The sequence below is a fragment of the Eleutherodactylus coqui genome, chromosome 5 (assembly GCF_035609145.1).
Source record: "Eleutherodactylus coqui strain aEleCoq1 chromosome 5, aEleCoq1.hap1, whole genome shotgun sequence".
NCBI lineage: Eukaryota > Metazoa > Chordata > Amphibia > Anura > Eleutherodactylidae > Eleutherodactylus > Eleutherodactylus coqui.
In genome coordinates, this window is record NC_089841.1 from 97,759,638 (window position 1) to 97,780,127 (window position 20,490).

At 41.9% G+C, this 20,490-nt stretch overlaps 1 protein-coding gene across 1 annotated transcript in view; it reads left to right on the forward strand.

Moving 5' to 3' along the window:
* Positions 1-20,490, forward strand: part of MSH3 (mutS homolog 3) — a 167,247-nt gene that overhangs the window by 41,868 nt on the left and 104,889 nt on the right. The window contains exons 9-10 of the mRNA XM_066602947.1: positions 2,060-2,163; positions 17,432-17,546. Coding sequence (XP_066459044.1) covers positions 2,060-2,163; positions 17,432-17,546 — 219 coding nt within the window. The remainder of the gene's footprint in view (positions 1-2,059; positions 2,164-17,431; positions 17,547-20,490) is intronic.

Genomic DNA, 20,490 nt, shown 5'->3' on the forward strand with positions numbered 1-20,490 from the left:
ACTGCCAATCGTTACTAAACCCACTTTCCTGCTGTAATTTCTTTTTATATTTGTTATTGTACCCTTTTATTATTGTTGGCTTATAGCAGGAGTTTGTGGGCTTTTTTTATCTACGTTATGTTTGAATCGGATTTGTAACCTGTTTTAGTGTCTGTCGGTGAATACTAACATCCAGAGCTGAATTCGCAATTCTCAAGTCTTTAAAGCTGAAATTGTACATACAGTATTTTTGATTTTATAAGACGCACTTTTTTTCACCCCCAAGGGGGGTGGTGGTTAGGGTCGGTGTGTCCTATAAAGCCACGTGAATATGAGCTGTATGAAGTGTGAGCTGGATCAAGTGTCTCATGCAGTTAGAAATAGCAGTTTCACAGGACAGGAGACAGGTAGTCCACAAATTCTGCCTAAATGCCTTGCACTTCAAAGCTATCACTAATGCTGTCACCTCTGTCCTCATCTTTGCTGTTAGTTTCAGAACCTCTTTCCAACGCCCACCTCTGGGGCATTCTATTCACATCAGCCCCTCTCTTCTATCCTCACCCATGCACAGCTCACATGCACTCTTTCACTCTTTACTTTCTTACTAGGCCTCAAACCCCCTAATGCCACTGACAAACATAACAGTCGCCCTTAAACATCTTCTAACCATCTACTCACCCTTGCTATGTTGGTGCTAATAGCAGCTGGGGATATCTCTCCCAATCCTGGCCCACCCTCCACTGCTCTTATCAAGCTTTTGTAACTGCATAGGCCAGAGAGCAGGACTGCCAATCATTTTACATTAATTTGTTTGTTAAATCACAGGGCTATACTGTGCACCTTCACAGTAAATGAAAGTGCTAACGCTTCTATTCTGAAAGCATTGCATTGGTGGAAGAGGCTGCCCTCACTTTTGTCTTTTTGAACTGCATTCACCCATCAGCCCCAGGTGGCTTAAAGTCAGAGTCTCCGTATTCTAAAACAGAGTATGATGTAGGAAGAGTATCGTCTGTAACCTGTATATTATGGTATATAATACCGACCCTTGCGCACACACACTCTGCCTGTGATGAGTTGGAGAAGAAAATGCCATCACTGTGATTGTCAGCACTGTCCCCTCAAAGTTTGTTATTTGGCTGCCGGTGGCACTCTGAATGGGATTACTTAGGCAGAGGGGAGTTTGGCAAATGAGGGTGGGGGGAGCTCGGGGTGTGACTATACTGCAAAAGGGGCTCTAGATGCATATATGGTTATGTAGATGATTACCGGGAGGAGAGCAGTTCTTGACCTGTGTAGATTATACTTGAGGGGTTACTTTGGATGTGTATATAATGTATAATATTGTAAGTCTTTTTTATTGTGTGTATTTCATTTTGACATATTAAACTTTTGTTTGATTCCTAAATGTTTCAGATTGAAGCCAATGGCTCTTAGGTAATTATTTTGTAGTCTGGAGCGCAGACACCATTGACTAACATAATTTCCATTGTAGCTGTAGTCGAGATACAAAAATATTAGAGATGCCAGCATTTTATTTCCACTCACTTAATTTGTTTACTGGATTTAATGTTCTCAGCCCAGTGATCTCTGACCGGTGGTTATGCTGCTATTCGTCCGCTACCAGATGATATGGATTATTGTTTCAAAGCATTTCTTAAGTAACGTTGATGTTTGAGACTGAGACATGAAAGACGTATTATACAGAATGTACCTTACTCCTCCGGGCTCTGACATCGGCTCTGGGTCTTGTTAACCAAGTTACAGGTCTAGTAAGTGATGTACAAATTGATGTTCGCAGTGTTAATGAAGAATTAGAGCTCGAGGTTCAGGGGCAGAATTGCCTGTTATATAAAACAATTAATCTAAAGAACACCCAATGATCCTCTGGTTTGTTTACTCTGCAGGCAGTCATTAGGCGCTGTCCTACCGTCCTCACATCACCCGCCAAAATGTTTGTTTTTTACAAACTTAAGCACAGATTTGGTGTAGTGATTATGTGGAAAGCAAATATGTAATTGACAAGACTACATGTGTAACGATGCTTTCTTATTTCTTACAACTTTTTGCTTTTTCCTTTTAGCCTTCGAGATGATGACCGTGTAAGGATTGAAAAATTGGACAAAGAGCATTTTGAATACAGTCAAGCATTTCAGCTCATCAGTGAGTTTTATGGGAAAGATTCAGGTAATGTACCTTAAATAACACTTAAATGCAGTTTTTGAAAATTTTTCCTTTTTTTCAAAATAATTAAACTTCTCTAATTTTGGGTTGAGAAACACGAATGTGATTTTAAATGTGCCATTATATTTTGTTTAGTCGGCCTAACTCTGGTTTTATAGATACACTAACGTCAAATAAAAGGGCTTAATCACGTGAACGGATTCTCTTTGCTAGTCGCTTGTACTCCTCTTCTGGGGCGTCGCTAGTCACTGTCCAACAGTAGTCCACAAGCAGAGAAGCTTCCATCTTCACTTATACCTTTGTTCCATTTTCAATATATCCTGATGGAATCGCTCTCCATGTTGGTCGCTCACGGCGCCACAGTTGTCAGGGACGAAGTCCGGGTGAGAATGTAGGAAATGGACTTTGAGTGACATGCTGCAACCTAATCGATGGTACTTTTCTAGAAGTTTATTCACAATCTCAATGTAGTTGTCAGCTCTTCGATTTTCCAGTAGGCCAGGCGCAATGTCTTGAAATGCCTCCCATGCTGCTTTCTCATGACACTGAAGAACTTGCTCAAAGTTTTTATCTTTAAGAAGATGCCGAATCTGCGGGCCAATGAAGATGCCTTCTTTAACTTTAGCATCACTGAGCTGTGAAAATTGTCTTATGAGGTACTGAAAAGCTTCTCCACCCTGGTTCATCCCCTCCACAAAGTTCTTCATGAGTCCTACTTAAAGGGGCTAATCTCAGAGTCCAGTGCTAACTCAAAGTTTTCAATGTCATTTTCGTTTTTCCATGATGAAATGGTTAAGAAATACCTATTTTCAAGTCTGAAAGACTTGCACTGTTGACCAGTGTAATCTGCACACTTACTGGATATTATCACAGCATAATTTGGGATGTGTGCCGTACGTTTGAAGACCTGAATGTTTAAAAGCAGGAATGATTCAGCATGTCAAATACTATAATATGGCAGCAAGAACTTCTACCTGTGCTTGGAGATGGAAGAAACTTTGAGAGCTTAATTCTGATTTAAAAAACAAAAAAAATTGTAAACGGGTGAAAAATTGTGATGCAAATAGTAAAAGCAGACGGAAGGTTAGGGAGCTATTTGCCTTTGAATTGCTATGGACAATAATTTTGAGGTTCTCTACAATTCTTTCTGAGCAAAACTATTCACTGAACGTAATTAATGGGAGAATTTCACTGCAACCAGAAAACTGGCAAAGCAGTTTAAGATGTTTTCTCTTGATACTGAGGCTCTGTATATTTTTTTTTAAAGGGGGGTTGTTGGCTTTCCTGAAATCCATTTTAGTAAATTCATTAATAATAGGAAAGGTAGAACTTGAGTGTCAAATTATTCATCCTTTTCCAGGAGGAATATCGTAGTAACAGCGAATTGTCGAGTTGCACGAAAAGATGATACAGCATGGCGCTGTTTCTTGGCATTTCAATGGAGAATCAATATACATGAGCATACAGTACATAAATTATTTAGTAGAAAACCTATACCTGTCATTCAGCATTCCATAAAGATCAATATATTCATAAAATACAGAAAATAGTGTGTTAACATCTTTGATTCTGCATGAGTTTAAAGGGAAGCGCACCAGTCACCCCACGCTTTCATAAATTTAACTGGCAGCTGCAGCTCCTAGTAAGTGTTTACTGCCTTACAAAAACTGGATTCACATCTAAATAGGTTAGTACTGCTGTATAATGTCCTCCATGCTGCTGCTTGTTAGAGTGTGATAGATAGATACAAGTGGCAACATTTCTTCTCTGTTCGCAGTGTACAGTAGACATCATAGCAGCTAGTCTACATTCCTTCCTGGAACGTCGCTCCTCAGGATAGGTCATTAATAGATGATCAGCTGGGATCCACTACTCAGGATCCTGGCCTATCAGATGATCAAATGCCCTCTGTCAGTGCCACTACGCATGGGTTCAGAAGGGAAGCTGCTGCTCTGACCCCTGTGGACTGGCCAGCAGATGTAATTGCAAGTGCGACTCTTATTAAATAAATACAAGCTATGCCTGCATTTACAAGCGCCAGCCACTATGCAGGGATCGAACCCGCAGCTTTTGCTCCCACAAATGTGTATGCTGGCGCTGATGGTGGGTGCTTGGTTAGCTGATCAGCCGGGATCCCAAGTGGCAGCCCTTAGTCAATAAACTATTAATAGGTCATCAATAGCGTTTTCCCGGAAAACCCGTGTAATATGCCAATTTAAATTACTTAATTGCTGGCCTTTCGATACCATCGAATCAACCTTATACCACCACACCCTATACTTCCTTTTTTTTTTTTTCTTTTTTTTTTTCTTTAATCTCCCTCAACTATTAAAAAAAAAAGCTGCTTTTTTTCTGTCTCTGTCTACAGTTTAGTTATTTTGCTGGTTCTAAACCTGTCATGATTACATGATGTATTGTTCTTTTGACATCTCTATGCTATATTACAGTTCTGGTGTATTTTAAAGTATAAGAATTAGTTTGAAATGGCAAGGATTACTGACTGGATTCTTATATAATGCGAGTTTTTAAAGGCATATTAGCGATCGTTTATCATACTTATAGACCCCTAAAAGTGGCTTACATCTCTGTAACCACAGATCATCAAGAGCAGATAATAAAAACTCAACTTTCACTTTAGGTACAATAGGATGAACATATAAGTGAGGAAATAACCCCGAATGTCACGCCTATAACTGCTATTATGTTTTTTGTGAATAGCAGCCTATTGTAGATGAAAATGAAGCAGTTCTAGATTATGCCTTGTCTTCCTAGAAGTATATTATTTAGTTTTTGGAAGGACTCCTTTTCAAACCTTTTGCTTAAAATGTAAGTCTCATACAAAGTGTTCCTTCTAGGCAGAAGATCATGATAAGAGGATTGTAGATACAGATGTAAATTAATAAGTGGTTATTACACCTAACCAGCTACGCCCACACAGAGCTTTGAATTAGGTTAGGGAGCTTTTATGTTTTTTTCCATCATTAAGGCCAGTTTCACACGAACGTATTTGTGCAGCATATTACGCACAAACCATTTGTGAGCGCAATGCACAGTGAAAATAACCCATTGCTTTCAATGGGTTCATTCACATAAGCGTATTTTGCACAGAAAAAAATATGCAGCATGCTTTATTTTCCTGCGCATTTGTGCAAGAAAAGGGCACATATTGAAGGAATTACACTAATTGCCCATTTCAATGAATGGGAGCATGGACTGCATGTCTTTTTACGTGTGCAAAAGGTATATTAAAAGACGCACGTGTGTGTACAAATTTATAGTGCCTATTGCGCAAATACGCAGCGCATATGTGCAAGTAAATGCACAGACCCCTGTGTGACACTGGCCTAACATTTATTTAATCCACAATACATTTTGTTTCTGGGCATTTGACTGATGGGATTGATCTGGAGAGTGGAGGTGCTGTATGGAGAAGTGCCCGTGCATGCGTGTGGCTAAGGGCGAGAATGGCTACACATGCCATTTTTTGTAAGCTTGTGTAAGGGAGCATTCACACGGCATTATTGTACACGCTGTGTGACTTCATTCGGGGGTTGTGTGATGGCTGCTGTAAATAACGCTGTGACGGAACCCCGACCAGAAACAAAGGGGACCACTTGCTTTTATAGTGAAATGGACACCTCTTTAGCGGTGTGCATTTCACTATAGAAGTGAATGGTTCTTTTTGTTTCCATTTGGGGTATCCGTCACAGCGTTGTTTTTGACAGCTGTCACAGAACCCCGAAGTGGAGTTGCACAGAGTGTACAATAATGCCGTGTGAATGCTCCTTCCCTTCTGTTTTTAACCACTTCTGCCTTCTCCTTTCCCAAATACATGGCACTCAAGGAACACTTCATACTAAGAAGTGAAAGTGTTTCTTCCACTACGCGACCTGGCTGTCACGTGACCGCTGGGTTTTCCCTAGCCCGGTACAGCTGCAGGGTCCTTGCAGACCCTGATCAGCTCTGCCAGTGACTAGTGTCACTACAGGCGGATCTTTTTCCCTGTAACTGGGGCTCCTATGGATGCCCCAGCTACAGTGGAAAAGTGTGTAATAAAATAAGAAAAATCATGTGAATGTCCCTCAGAGGTCTTATATGAACTTGATAAAGACCCTCGGATGGAGGGTTGAAACGTTGTGTGGGCACAATAAAGATTTGATCTTTTACTTAACCCCCGGAGTGCTGCTCTCATACATATTTTGTCATGGGGGACATAGATGGTAAAAAAAAATTGTTACTGGCATAAGAATGCAGCCTGTAATCCAAAACCGTACATATTATATATCAAAACGTCTGAAACAAAATTAGGAACCCGTTCTCATACTTTATTTTAGCGGAAAGATACTAATTTTAAAGAAAACCTCAATGTTAAAATCAGTTTTTTGTTTGTTTTTTTTAAAGCTTTTTACCCCCAATAAAACTAAAAAAAAAAAAAGGAAAAATCTGTGAAAAAAAGATATTTAAAAAAAATAGGTCACAGAAAAAGAAAACGCAGCAAAAAGACTTTTGGTAGCTAAAAGAAAAATAGGGCAGTAAAACCACCACATGGGTAAAATCCCTAAAAAGTGTTTGGTCCTTAAGCTACAAAACAGCCTGGTCCTTAAGGGTTTAAAGGAACTCAAACCTTATATTATAATGAAATACCTTAGTACCTAAAATGAGATTGAACTCTAGCAAAATGAATGCGTCATCTTCAAATGAAGAACTAATCAAACTACTAACTACATGTCTGTGCATGAGTGAGTGTGTTTGTGAGTGACTTGCATGCACCGCCCATGATCACGTGACTGTGATGTCATCAAAGGTCCTACATCCCCAGTGAGGGAGTTGCCTGCTCTGCCCCTGATCACATGACTGGGACATCACAGGTCCTGTATACACATGATTGTTGTCCGGTTAGGTGTTCGTATTCATGGCAACTGAGGCCACAGGGGGTTTGTAGTCCACCCGTAAACTGCTTAAGGATGCAGGACCTTTGATGTCAGTCATGGGAAAATGGCAGACCAGACCATGTAACTCCCTCACTGGCGAGGAAGGACCTTTTGTTGACGTCACTGTCATGTAATCAGGGGTGGAACATGCAAGCCATTCACTCGCGATGAGCATCAACGTCACGTGATCAGGGGTGGACCATGATGTGACGCCATCACAGGTCCTTCATCTCCAGTGCTGTGCTGCTTCTGATCCCTGTTGTATGGGATGAACAATGTATGTAGCAGTGCTGTGTGTGACGGCATGTAGCACAGCTATCCTACCAGAAACACTGGTACTATGATTTTCTAATAATTACTAGTAACAATATAAATGATCACTTTTGTAGATCAGGCCACCTGGGTACCTTGTACCAAGGTGTGAAGCTTCCTGGTTTTAATACACGGCATCTTCAGTTGCCTTCTTGCATTGGCTTTTTAATTTTCTCTATGGTCATAAAGCATCAATTAAGGTTACCACCGTGTTTTTCAGTTTAGTGCTTTGCCGCTCCAGATATGTTCCACGATTTCTTACAATTGCGTGATCCAGTATTCAGTTTTCTGATGGTGCAGCCAATACCTGGTAAATTGCACCCCATGCATCGTATCCTCTATACTGGACCACATAATATCACAGTTAGTGTAACAGTTTTACATTTGTTCCCACAAGCAGAGTAAATCCATCAGTTTTAAAGGCAAAACTACAAATTACATTTGACCCCTCCCACATTTTCTTTCAAGTCGATTACCACAATTTTTTTTCCTTTAAAGTAGATATTTTGAAAAAGCTGCTGGACAAAGTATCACCGGGAGTTTCTCCCTCTTGGCCAAAACTTGCAATCTACTTGTAATATATAACTTTTAATTTTGCAAGAAAATCTGAAATTTAAGAAAAAAATGTTATAGCGCTAAAGTTTTTACTGTGTTTTTGAAAACCTCACATCTGTGAATGATTTCCTGATTATTTTTTTCTTTTGTTGAAGTGTTGAACAGTTGTTTTTGTGCCATCTTCCTTACTAAAGTGGATGCTCTGTTAAACATCCCGTGTGCATAACCCCTTTTCTTTAATTTCCCGTTAATCTCTTTAGTCGTCTTCAAACTATAGATCCTCCACGCATGACTTTCTTAGTGGGAATTGCTAGGATGGGACTAGTGTGGCAATTTTTTAAATCTAATATGGCGTTCTGTGCTTTTCTGTAACGGGCATGAAAAAAATGCTGAATACCTCCCACCATGTCATAAAGAGGGGGAGAATTTTTAAACCCATAGGGAAAATAAAAAACATCAAAACAGAAGAGCAGATTATAAAAGAAAGACAGCGCCGTAAATCTCAAATTGGTGGGAATTCCCACATGGAATGGGAACCCACAAGCACCTTGTGTCCTGGTTTGCTTTGCTCAAAATCCCCATCCGGTATCTAGAGTCACTGGAGAGACGTCTCAGAGGAGAAAAGCACACTGGAATTCAGAGAGCTTTAAATATGTGGCGAAATATGAAGAGGAAAAAGCTCCGCGCTTCAAGGGTCAGGGATTGTAGTGGTTAAGAGACTGAATGAAATAAGGTTATTATAACCACTAGACCATTGGGTCATTTCAACTACAATCCCTCATTTTTGGAGCGCAGAGTTTTTTCCTTTTCATATTTGGCATTAAAACAGAAGAAGTTATGTATTATTGCAATAAACGCCGTACTTTCTCTGATGGCAAGCAATTGCTGTACAGTCAAACCTCTAGTTAGGTTGGTAATCCGTTCGAAAGCAATCGGTCAAACTTGAAATCAATGAAACTTGAGGCAATTCTTTCCATAGGAATCAATGTAAATCCAATTAATTCGTTCTAGACATTCCAAAAAACACCAAACCACATTTTTGTAAAGCGTTTAGCGCTGCTTTTTCAGCACAGCACTAAATGCTGTACAATGCTCCCATTCATTTCAATGGGGCTGTTCACATAAGCGTTTTCGGCCCAGCTTTGCCCATTAAAATGAATGGGCAGCAGTTTTTAGTGCTGCCAAAAACGGGCATAACTTGGTACCGCGTTTTTGGCAGCGCTAAACGCCCTAACTACACTACATGAGTGAAAGCAAAAATCAATACTCACCTTGCATGTGCCGTGGGTGTCCCAGGGGCCGCTCTCCAGAGCTCCGTGCAGGCTTCTTGGCACTTGTCAAGCTGGCAGAGCATCTTGCTAGTGACGGGAATTATAATCCCCCGCCTACAACAACAGATTGTGTCAATTGGCTAAGTCTGCTGAGTGACACCCCGCTCAGCTAATTAGAGCCAGCGCTGGGTGCTCCAATCACAGCCATTCATCCATGAATGGCTGTGATTGGACAGCGAGGTCACATGGGCTGGCGGCGAAACTAGAAGCAGGCAACGAAAGTAGAAGCAAAATTCGGCGTTTAAGAATCGGCGGAACTGGAAACCGCTGAAAGAAGAAGGTAATGAAAGTAGAGGTATGACTGTAGAAGCTAAACTGTGGGTGTGTACATGAGTACAGTGCACCAGCATTGCAGGCTACCCAATACTATCCTCCATGCCAGCCAGTCATGAAATGGTTTCAAGACATCCTTGCTATCTTTTAAATATCCCGGGATCCAATGTGCCAGTGGTTGTGCTAACTCCTCACCCCAGGCCCTGAGCCTTTTATTCAGAAACCAGTTGCCTGAGATTATAGGATATAAGGAAAGTGGAAGCCCCTTGTAAGTCAATAAAAATAGGTACAATCTAACAGGAGAATTTCGTCCTAGCGACCAGAGAGAGGTTTTCTTCTTTTCTGAAAGTTCTCTTGGGATCGTCTGTACAGGTGTGTTTGAGATGTGTAAGTCGTGAGCTAAAATCACCTCTGGGAATTGCTACATAAGAAGTGAGCTGCAACTGGAGTTGAAACTTTAAGGTACCTTTACATGGGAGAGCTGTCCGGCACATAAGCACCCAATAATCATTCAGTGAATGGAAACAGAGCATGCCAGACATCTCTTCTGGCTGCCCACTTCCATTCCAAGCACTGTGATCAGGTAGTCATTCAAAGATTCGAGGACTCCTGCTTTCATTAAAGCCACTTGCACATGGCTGAGAAAATTGCAAGATTTGTGCGTTGCGAGACACACAAATGAGAATGTTTGTTTGTAAGTGGGTAAGTAATGGGCTCAGTAATAGAAAGCAAAGGGTGGTTATTTAATGGTACATACTCTTGTGTCACCGTTACTAGTGGGGTACCACAGAGGTAAGTACTAGGGGATTTGGATAGAAAAGTGGCATATAAGGTTTAATACTAATAAATGTGAGGTTATGCACATGGACAGTGAAAATACTTGTCACCATGCTAAGGCCGCATGTCCACGGGCGATGATCCACCAGCGATAAATCGCTAAAAGCTTCACACTGTGTGAAGCTTTCCATAGTGTTGCTATGGAAAGCGCAACGCGGGCTTCCACGAGCAGAGAATCATATCGATTCTCCGCTCGCGGTATCTAAATCGCGGCATGCAGCGATTCTCCGCGGTGAGCCTGTCAGCCCTATCCCCTCGTCCCCAGCGGCGGAATATCGCTGGCGATATTCCGTCACGGCCGTGGACAGGGGGCTTAAATGGGAAACCACTGGGCAAAAGATGACATGGAAAAGGACTTGGGGATTTATAGTTACCTGTAAACTTAATTGGAGCAAACAGTGTCAGGCAGTTGCTGCCAAGGCAAATAGGATCATGGGGTGCATCAGACCACACATGGAATATTGTTTACAGTTGGGCACCGATACTCAAGAAGGACATATCGAAGCTTCAGCGGGTTCAAAGGCAGACAACTAAACTAATAAATATAATGGGTGGACTACAATACCCAGAGAGGTTATCAAAATTGGGCTTAGTTTAGAAAAAAGACGGCTGAGGGGCGACCTAATAACTGTGTGTAAATATATCGGGGGACAATGCAGAGATCTCTCCCATGATCGGTTTATACCCAGGACTGTGACTGTAACAAGGGGACATCCTTTGCGTCTAGAGGAAAGACAGTTTCTCCACCAATCTAAAAGGGGGTTCTTTACTGTAAGAGCAGTGAGACTATGGAACTCTCTGCCCGAGGATTGGGTGATGAAGACAAACACTCTAAGAGTACAAAAGGGGCCTGGATGCCTTTCTTGAGTGTAACATTATAACATATTATAGTCCTCAATTACTTCAGAAGGGTTCTTGAACCAGGGGTTGTTCTGATCTTTCAAACTTTGAGTCAGGAAGGAATTTTTTCAAATGAGGAGTATTGGCTAGTACCTAATTGTTTTTTTTTTTTTTGCCTTCCTCTGGATCAACATTGGGTGAAGGGAAAAATAGCTGAACTAGATGGACATGTGTCTTTTTTTCAGCCTAACATACTATATTACAATGTTACTAAATAAATCCATATTCCTCACAAACTATAGTAGCTGCTTTTGTTTATTTCTGAAAAATTGACGATTTGGATGGTTATTGAAATTAATGAACAGAGATATGTATGTGTAATCTATATAATAGTGCAGCCAGTAGAACCAATGTAGAGCCAATTAAGCAGGAGCACAGATTAATCTCATGCCCGTTGAGATCTGGTACCTGGATACAATACTCTGACAAGTTGGTTTTGTCTTGAAGAATGCTACATTTGCCTATGCTGTATTTACTATACAATGGTGTTCAAAAGATATTTGACTGAAAGCATTTTAAAGGTACTCAAATTGCATTGTGCTATGTCGAACACTCAGCTAAGCGCCTCTGACTGCAGTTGTGAGTGGGACGACTCCACTGGAAGAGGTTTGATAATACCAGTTATCACTTTTTTTGAGTTCCTATGGTTTTGAATAAGATGTTTCACATTTAGTTTTAAAATGAATCTGGGGTCAACTGACAGGCGATCTGGGCAGTTCTAGGACAATGTATCTATTCAGATGCTCCACTAGATCTCATGTGGTAAATATCCATATTGGCAAGCACATTTCCATTCTGATTAACTCCTATAATGGAGCCTTCCGATTGCTGAAAGATAGACCTCCTCATGCATACTTTTACGAAGATGTAATAAATTCATTAATATTACAACCATGATCTATGAATATATTTAGTTTCTGAACATGAATATTTAATATTTCTTGACTTAACTTGTGCCAGTATATTACAAAGGAAAACTGAGAACCTTCATTCTTCTAGTTCTACTGAAATCTCTGGAGAGATTGAACTAACTTCTGATGAATGTATAGCATGGAGAGGGACCCATGCTAAGATGGGGGGCTTGTTAGAAATAAAAAATAAGAAAAGCCACGAGTTTTCCGCCTTCCCTCATGTCTCCTTTACATTATTTTTACATTTTTTTTTTGTAACAGTAGTTACTTGTTTGTGAATTGATTAGTCAATGTATCTGGTCTCGGGGCTGGAATCACACGTTTTTTAGGTCAAACACAGGAATGGACCCAAAAAGAAGGAAGGACTAATGCATCTCACTTGTACATCTGCACCTGTGTTCTGCTTAAAGGGGTTGTCCCGCGAAAGCAAGTGGGGTTATACACTTCTGTATGGCCATATTAATGCACTTTGTAATATACATCGTGCATTAATTATGAGCCATACAGAAGTTATTCACTTACCTGGTGCTAGCGTCCTCGTCTCCATGGTGCCGTCTAATTTTCAGCGTCTAATCGCCGGATTAGACGCGCTTGCGCAGTCCGGTCTTCTTCTTTTCTCAATGGGGCCGCTCGTGCCGGAGAGCGGCTCCGTGTAGCTCCGCCCCGTCACGTGCCGATTCCAGCCAATCAGGAGGCTGGAATCGGTAATGGACCGCACAGAAGCCCTGCGGTCCACCGAGGAAGAAGATCCCGGCGGCCATCTTCACCAGGTAAGTAAGAAGTCACCGGAGCGCGGGGATTCAGGTAAGCGCTGTGCGGATTTTTTTTAGGTCCCTGCATCGGGTTTGTCTCGCACCGAACGGGGGGGGCTGTTGAAAAAAAAACAAACCCGTTTCGGCGCGGGACAACCCCTTTAATAAAATAACTCCCTCTAGGGCTGGAACACATTTTTGTGGCAGCTTTTAATGAAAAGTCAGAGGGCCTTTTACACGGGATGCCCGAGAGGCCATCCCAGCGATGACCGGTCCTGTTCTTTTAAGGTGGCTTCACAAGAGCGTATGCATATTTGCGTGCACATGAGCGCTGTGTATTAGTAGAACGTACATAACTGGGGTTTTTTTTGCACACATTGGTGTATTTTACTGTACTTTTTGCATAAGCAAGGCATGTGCATTTGCATGTGTCAAAAAACCCACAAATGTTCCAAGCCATTGAAATGGCTAACTAGTCTAAAGAGTTCAAAATTTGTTTGTTTTTCCTGTATGTAGTGTTTCATGTATCTCCTAGCGCAGGGGGCCCCAACTCCAGTCCTCAGGGACCACCAACAGGTCATGTTTTCAGGATATCCTATAGTAAGAACACCTGTGCAATGTTTGAAGCACCCACAATAATTACATCACCTGTGCAATACTGAGGAAATCCTGAAAACATGACCTGTTTGGGGTCCCTGAGGACTGGAGTTGGGGAACACTGTCCTAGCGTATTGTGTGTGCGTGCATTGACTTCTATGAGGAATTCTGGGGCAAAAACTGTGTTTTGTTTTTTTTTGTGATTGAAATGGCAGGAAAAAAGGGATTAATGGATTCTATTCACTGCATATTAACCCCTTAGTGACCAGCCCATAGTGTTTTTACGTCCTAGCCAAGTGGGCTTTAATCCCCATGGATGTAAAAACATGCTTCCTGCAGGGATTAAAGCCACGTGGACTATGGACATGACTGCTCAGGGCAGCTGAGATTACTCACCCGGGTCTTTCGTGCTGTCCCGCGGTTATCTGGTCCTCCAGGACCTGACGTGGGTCTTCTGCGTATGCACGCAGGCGTCATTATGTAAGCCGCATGCACAGAAGGCCAGGAGCCCCAACGAATTTAAAATCTCCCGGCTCCTGAAGGTAGCCGGGAGGCAGGCGATGTCACCCGAAAAGTGAAAAAAAAGTTGTTAGTTTCATGGATCGGATCTATGAGGGGAGGTGAAAATACTCACCCTGGTCCTCCATGATGTCCCCGGCGATCGGGACCCACTGCGGGCTTCTGCGCATGCACCGATGTGGAGAGCCTGGCAGTCAGCCTATCTGAAAGGCTGACCTCAGAGAATCGCAACATGCTGTGATTTGCAGGCCGCTAGCGGAGAATCACAATGATTCTCCGCTTGTGGACGGGGTGGGGGGGGGAGAAGAGCTCTCCATAGCAACGCTATGGAGAGCTTTCACTGCGTTCCCCACGGCCAGATTATCGCCACGGGGAACGCAACTCGAACCCGCCTGTGGACAGGCAGCGTTAAGGCAGCAGAAATGCATTACTTCAGGTCTTGCAGGTACAATCCCCATGTGGTTCAGGTAGTTGGCTGAAGGTTGACTCGGCCTTACATCCTTCTGAGGTCTGTAAAATGAGTAGCCAGCTTGTGGGGGGTAAAAGATGACTGGGGGAGGCAAGGGCAAACCACCCTGCAAAAACAGCCTGCCAAGAAAATGTCACGATTTGACGTTGCCCAAGGAGTCAGTCATCAATTGGTGCTTGCACCAGGGGACTTTACCTAAAAGGACCCAAAAGCTGAGTTCACGCCTAACAAATATTGGGCAAGAATAGAAGGCGGATGGAAGGAAGTAACACATGACTGCAGGATCAGGCTACAAAGGAATTTTTTGTAGTCTGTTCCTATGGAAACACATAATCTGCATTGAAGCTGTACACCCAGAATGGCAGGATATTTTTATTAAAGACTTTATGCAAATGTGTTTTTTATTTTAAATGCATTAAAGCAAACGGACAAGTGTACAGGCACGCATATATATCCAATTGGTTTATGTGAGTTTAAGCCAATTACTGTACTTCCAAATATTCACATGCAATATGCACGTGGGCAAGATCTGTTCCCTAACAAGTATGGGTTAAGTGGGCTCGCTCTTCTTCTTTTTTTTTTTTTTTTTTTTTTTTAAAAACCTGTTGTTTTTTTTGGGGGGGGGGGCTGATTGGCTCACCTAATTGTGATTGTCTGCAGAGGTCAGCATCAGTGAGGGATTTAAAAGATGAGTAATTTATGTTATTTTTTTGGCAGAGCAATTCAAACTATTTACTGATTGGTGGATTGTGGGCACAGCGTAGAAGCGCAGTGGATGATGTAGTGTATGACCCATGATAATAATGGTTCTCCTGATCTTGGGATTAGTTTATAGGATGCAGAGATTATATTTATTGTTCAGTATTGATGAAGTATACATTGTAATTACCGTTCTCCCAATGCATGCCTCTTATTAGCCTCACATTTTCATGTTTGTCTTGATTGTTGAACAATATGATTGTGGTACTGGTAATGACGGGGTGGAAGGTGATGGAACATGTTCATTTTAATGACCTCCTCTGTGGTCTTCTGTTGTCATGTAGAAAGACAGTTGTGTAGTTTTGAATATAAATATTAATAATTCTTTTAAAGTTCATGTTTTGCAGAAAACAAAAAAAAAGTTTTATGGAAATAATGGCCTTTATCTGACACGCTCCTGAGGCTCAGCCTGTCTCTGGAGCAAATAGCATGTCTTTCTATTGACCACAGATTCTTGACGTTATTGCTTTGATGTGCGTCGGTGGATTGCAGCTTCTAGTGCTGGATGGCACTTCTCGTAGCAGCGGAGTCTAGAATATGTCAGCATACCTTCTACTAGACCGTAGCATCTTAATATAGGAATATGTTCTTTTGGGATGCTTTTTTTTATATTAATAAATTACAGCTATGTATGTTTGTCTTGGTTATATAAAATGCAATGTTTACATGGTATAAAGTAAGTACAAGGGTCAGGAGGGGTGTTGTGTCTCCAGGAGATCACCCGAAAAGTTTGTGGAGACATCTAGGGGGTGAGTGGGTCGGGGGAATGGCATAGTCTCTCACCAAGGAGAGCACCCAGAAGGGGTGTGAGGACATCTAGAAGGTGAGTGAGGAGTCTTAGGGCTAATTCTCATGGGCAGATTTCCGCCGCGTTGAACGCGGCAGAAATCCGCGGTGTTGCCCCACAGCTATTATGTTCTATTTAACCTAATAGCGCAATGCTCGCGGTGTGGAATTCCACCCCGTGAATTCTCCCGACCTCACCCGCGGCATGTTCTATTTGCCGCGGGCTTACGCGCATACGGCTTCCATTGCAGTCAACGGAAGCCGTCCGTTACGCTATCTTTCGCTGTAGCACAGCGGAAGATGGCGTGAAAACGCTTACCCGCCTACCGCCGGCTGCGTCACATGACACTGCTGGCGCGTCATGCACTGTACTGCGGCCGTGGGCATTAGGCCTTATAAGGTCATGCAAGCTCCTCTGGGTAATTTTTGGTGCTCTCCTTAGGGAGAGGCTTTGCCATTCCCTGACCCACTTACTCACCCCCTACTTACTCACTTTTTGGCTGCTCTCCTTAAGGAGACACGACACCCCTCCTAATCCATGTCGCAGGCCTGTCACCAGCTAAGCCAGAAACCTACTTCACACAGATGAGGGGAAAACACCCCGAAACAGCTGTCTGTACATGGTTTTCTGGCTTGGTTTTCTATTACCAATCATTAGTAAGACTTGTTAAAATGTAACATTTATTCGAAGGGATGCTGCCACTCAATAGGTGGCGCTGCAGAGGTGGTGTTCCATCTTCCTTATTTGCATAAAGTTCAGTTACAGGATATGAGTTTTTGTATGTTAGGTTTTAGAAAATAATGTATCTAAAAACAATTTTGCATTATGCCATGTGATTTCACACTCTCAGATGTGCAGAAATTAATGTACTTTGATCCAAGCTGTCAAGGACCAAGTCTACAAATTTCAGTCTTGTTCAAGAATGGGTAAACTTCTGCAGCACATTTGCACCAAATTCCATGTTCCTGTATACCTTCAGCTATATGCACTCAAAAGATATGAAAAAAGATATAGGCTGAAAGGAGGTAACCGGCTGAGTCTGGGTATGTAAGTTGAGTACTTACCTCCCTTTTGTTTTCCTGGGATCAGTGCATTGAGCGGAGGCTTCCAGCGCTCACACCGAGGAATGACAGGGAGGGTAAGTATTAAACTTGTATCCTCAGACTCAGCGGGTTACCTCCTTTCAGCCCGTAAACTTAGCTGATAGGGCTTAACGTAGTGACACATTCCTTTTTGAGTTTCAGGTCTGTCTTGAGAAATGTTCCGTTTATAATGACTTCTCCAAGTTTTACTCACCTTTTACGATGTGCTGTTAGAATTCATTATTTGTGTCTGCAGGTTCTCAAAGGTTAATGCAAATCCTGAAACTAGACAAGATGGTGATTTGTTCTTTGGCAGCGCTCATCATGTATTTGAAAGAATTTTGCCTGGAAAGGATACTTCATAATCCAAGGTTAGTTCTGTAACTGCCTTTTCTGTCAGACGTTTGCAGGATCACGTGGAGTTATTTGTCATGCAGCCGAAAGCTTCCCCTTCCACATTCTATCCAGTGGTCATGGTCCTGTCCTACTCATCCTGCCAGATGCATCAGAAGTCGCATTCCCCTGCGTCCTAGGGCTTCTGTCTCAGCTGCTTGGCTCATCTCTTAAAGGACCCCAGCGTGTGCACACAGCTTTTCCATTCTCGACTAATTCAGAGAGGTCTCTGTTTACTTAAGGCATCCTCTGCCAGTAGAGCATACTGGGGCAATTAGTTTGTCTGGTGTCCAATGGTGTTCTCTTGTCTAGTTTGATTCCTGGTTTGTCCTGTGCCTACTTGGCTTTCCCGTCTTCTCCACTCCTGACCTTCGGTTGTTTTTCAACCATGCTTTTTCTTTCTGCTGCCTGCCATTACTTTTTGGCCTGATTTATCGTAAAGCATGAATTCTGCCTGCCTTTATTTTGACTCTATTCCACTACCATATCTCTGCCTGCTTCTCTGGTACCGCTGCCCTGACCAGCTGAATAGGCTGCCATACTATTATGACAACTTCTGGATTGATGGCCTGGGGGCCCTGCAGTAAAGACCAGATCCTATTTGGTGGAGTTAAAGTATGAATAGCAGAGGACCCCCAAGTGCTGCACTCAGAATTAACCTTAAGCCAAATTGGTTTTGTGCCACAGTAGCTTCACACCTGCTGCCTTGACACTTTTTGCATTCTAGTCTGTAGTGCAGCTACACTGTACACTTCATTGCAATCATGCAGAGGTTGAAGAAGCTGAGATATGGAGTGTTCTTAGATGGCATTATCACATTGTAGGGCTGCTATAATATACCTGCCTGTGAGATGGAACTAACAAGCGGTCACCAGTGATTTGCTCTCCCCAATGAACAAGATTAGCAGCTCTGCCAGGTTACAAAAAAATCAATTTTCACTTACTTTCTGCAAAGTGAATTTCATTTAGGGGATTATAGTCAGTGATGACTAGCTTGCTCCATTCATATTAGGTTTTATGCAAATGGCGCAGTGGCACATGGAGACTTGTATGGCTCTGTACACCAAGGCTGAGTTTGTTATAGTATAATATTCTGTTGGCACTGTAAGTATGATATTCTCGTCTAGAAGCAATGAGAAATACAGCAGAGCATAACATTTTTTTTTCTTCTTCCTGTGAGAGTGATGACTCCTTGATATGTATATGTGTGTGTGTGTGTATATATATATATATATATATATATATATATATATATATATATATATATATATATATATATATATATATATATATATATATATATATATATATATATATATATATTTATTTATTTATATTTATTTATATTTATTTATATTTGTGTGTTTATATGTAATTCTAAAATATGGAATCAGTTTTTTCTTCTATGTGACTTTATATTAAATCAAAGGCATATGGAGGTACAATAAGGGTCCCATAGACTTCTATGGGTGCCCAATAACTGCTCAGTATAACCAGGAACTGAGATTGGATAACAAATGATCTGATAGAAAATTGCCCTAGATCTCTGCTTCCTGGACCCCAGTGACATTGCTTGGATTTTATTATTCATCTGTATTTAAATCTGAATTCCCAGTTTTTTAGGAGAAGTACTTTTAATAGTCTATACACTGGACTGTACAGTGAAATTTGTTATCTGACCATATTCAACAATGTAACGATCAATGCATATTATAGTCAAATTGTTATACTGTATGGAAGAAAAAAAAGAATTGTTCTTTCAACCCTAGAACTTATTCATGCAAACTGTGACCATACATCTCCATAGACCTTCAATTGTATGCCAAAAAAGAGAGAATATATGAATATTATCACCTGTCCATACACATAGATCCGCGCAGAAAACTGCACACAAGCGACCATTCGCAATTCATTTCCGCGATCGCTCGCAAGCAGAATCCAACCCGTTCCTGTGAGCCGCACCTTGCTGATTTACTGATACAGGAGGGAAAGCAATAATGCCACATCCCTCAATATGCAGACAGCCAGGCTGCCAAATGGGTTGTATGCCTGCAGGGTGCACTTACACGTACCGTGTGGCCAACACTTTTTTTTTTTTTTTATGCCTTTTTTGTGCAAGAATAGTACCGTATATACCGGCGTATAAGACTACTTTTGAACCCCGAAAAATCTGCTCTGAAGTCGGGGGTCGTCTTATACACCGGTAATACAAAAAAAAGAAAGTATCAAAAAAAATCATTACTCACCTCCCCCGAAGTTCTGCGGCGCTGCTGCAGGCTGTCGCTCCCTCCTGGTCCCCGGCAGAGCATTGCTTTCTGGATGCAGGGCTTGAAATCCCCGCCTCCAGAAAGCTAATACTGTGATTGGCTAACACACGCTGTCAGTCAATCACAGCCATTCAATGACCAGGAGGGAGCGAGAGCCTGCAGCAGCGCCGCAGAACGCCGGCGGAGGTGAGTAATGATTTTTTTTTTTTTGCTCCACTGCATTCCCGGCGTATAAGGTGACAGTTGGGGGGTCGTCTTATACGCCGGAATATACGGTACTAAGCAGCAACAAAGGTGAAAAGGCGGTTCCTTTTAAAAACACTACTTTTATTCTTCTATTACAAAAAATCCATAAAATTATAAATGGTAGGCACTGTGTGATCAAGAAAGTCTTTCAAAACGCGTCTGGGCGTAGACCTGGTGTCACATGGTACCTATCACTTATAATTTTTATGGATTTTTTTTGTAATTTTAAAAAGTGTTTTTAAGGAGCCGGCTTTTTCCCTTTATTGCTATAAAATATTATGGCATGCAGCATCATTTGCCATATCCGGGAGGTATTCTCCTGTAGAGGCACCACTTCCTTGAAGCATTACAGGATCGGTGGGTTGCTACACAGGTCCTTGCAGCATTTGGTCCATGAAGCTTTAGGCCT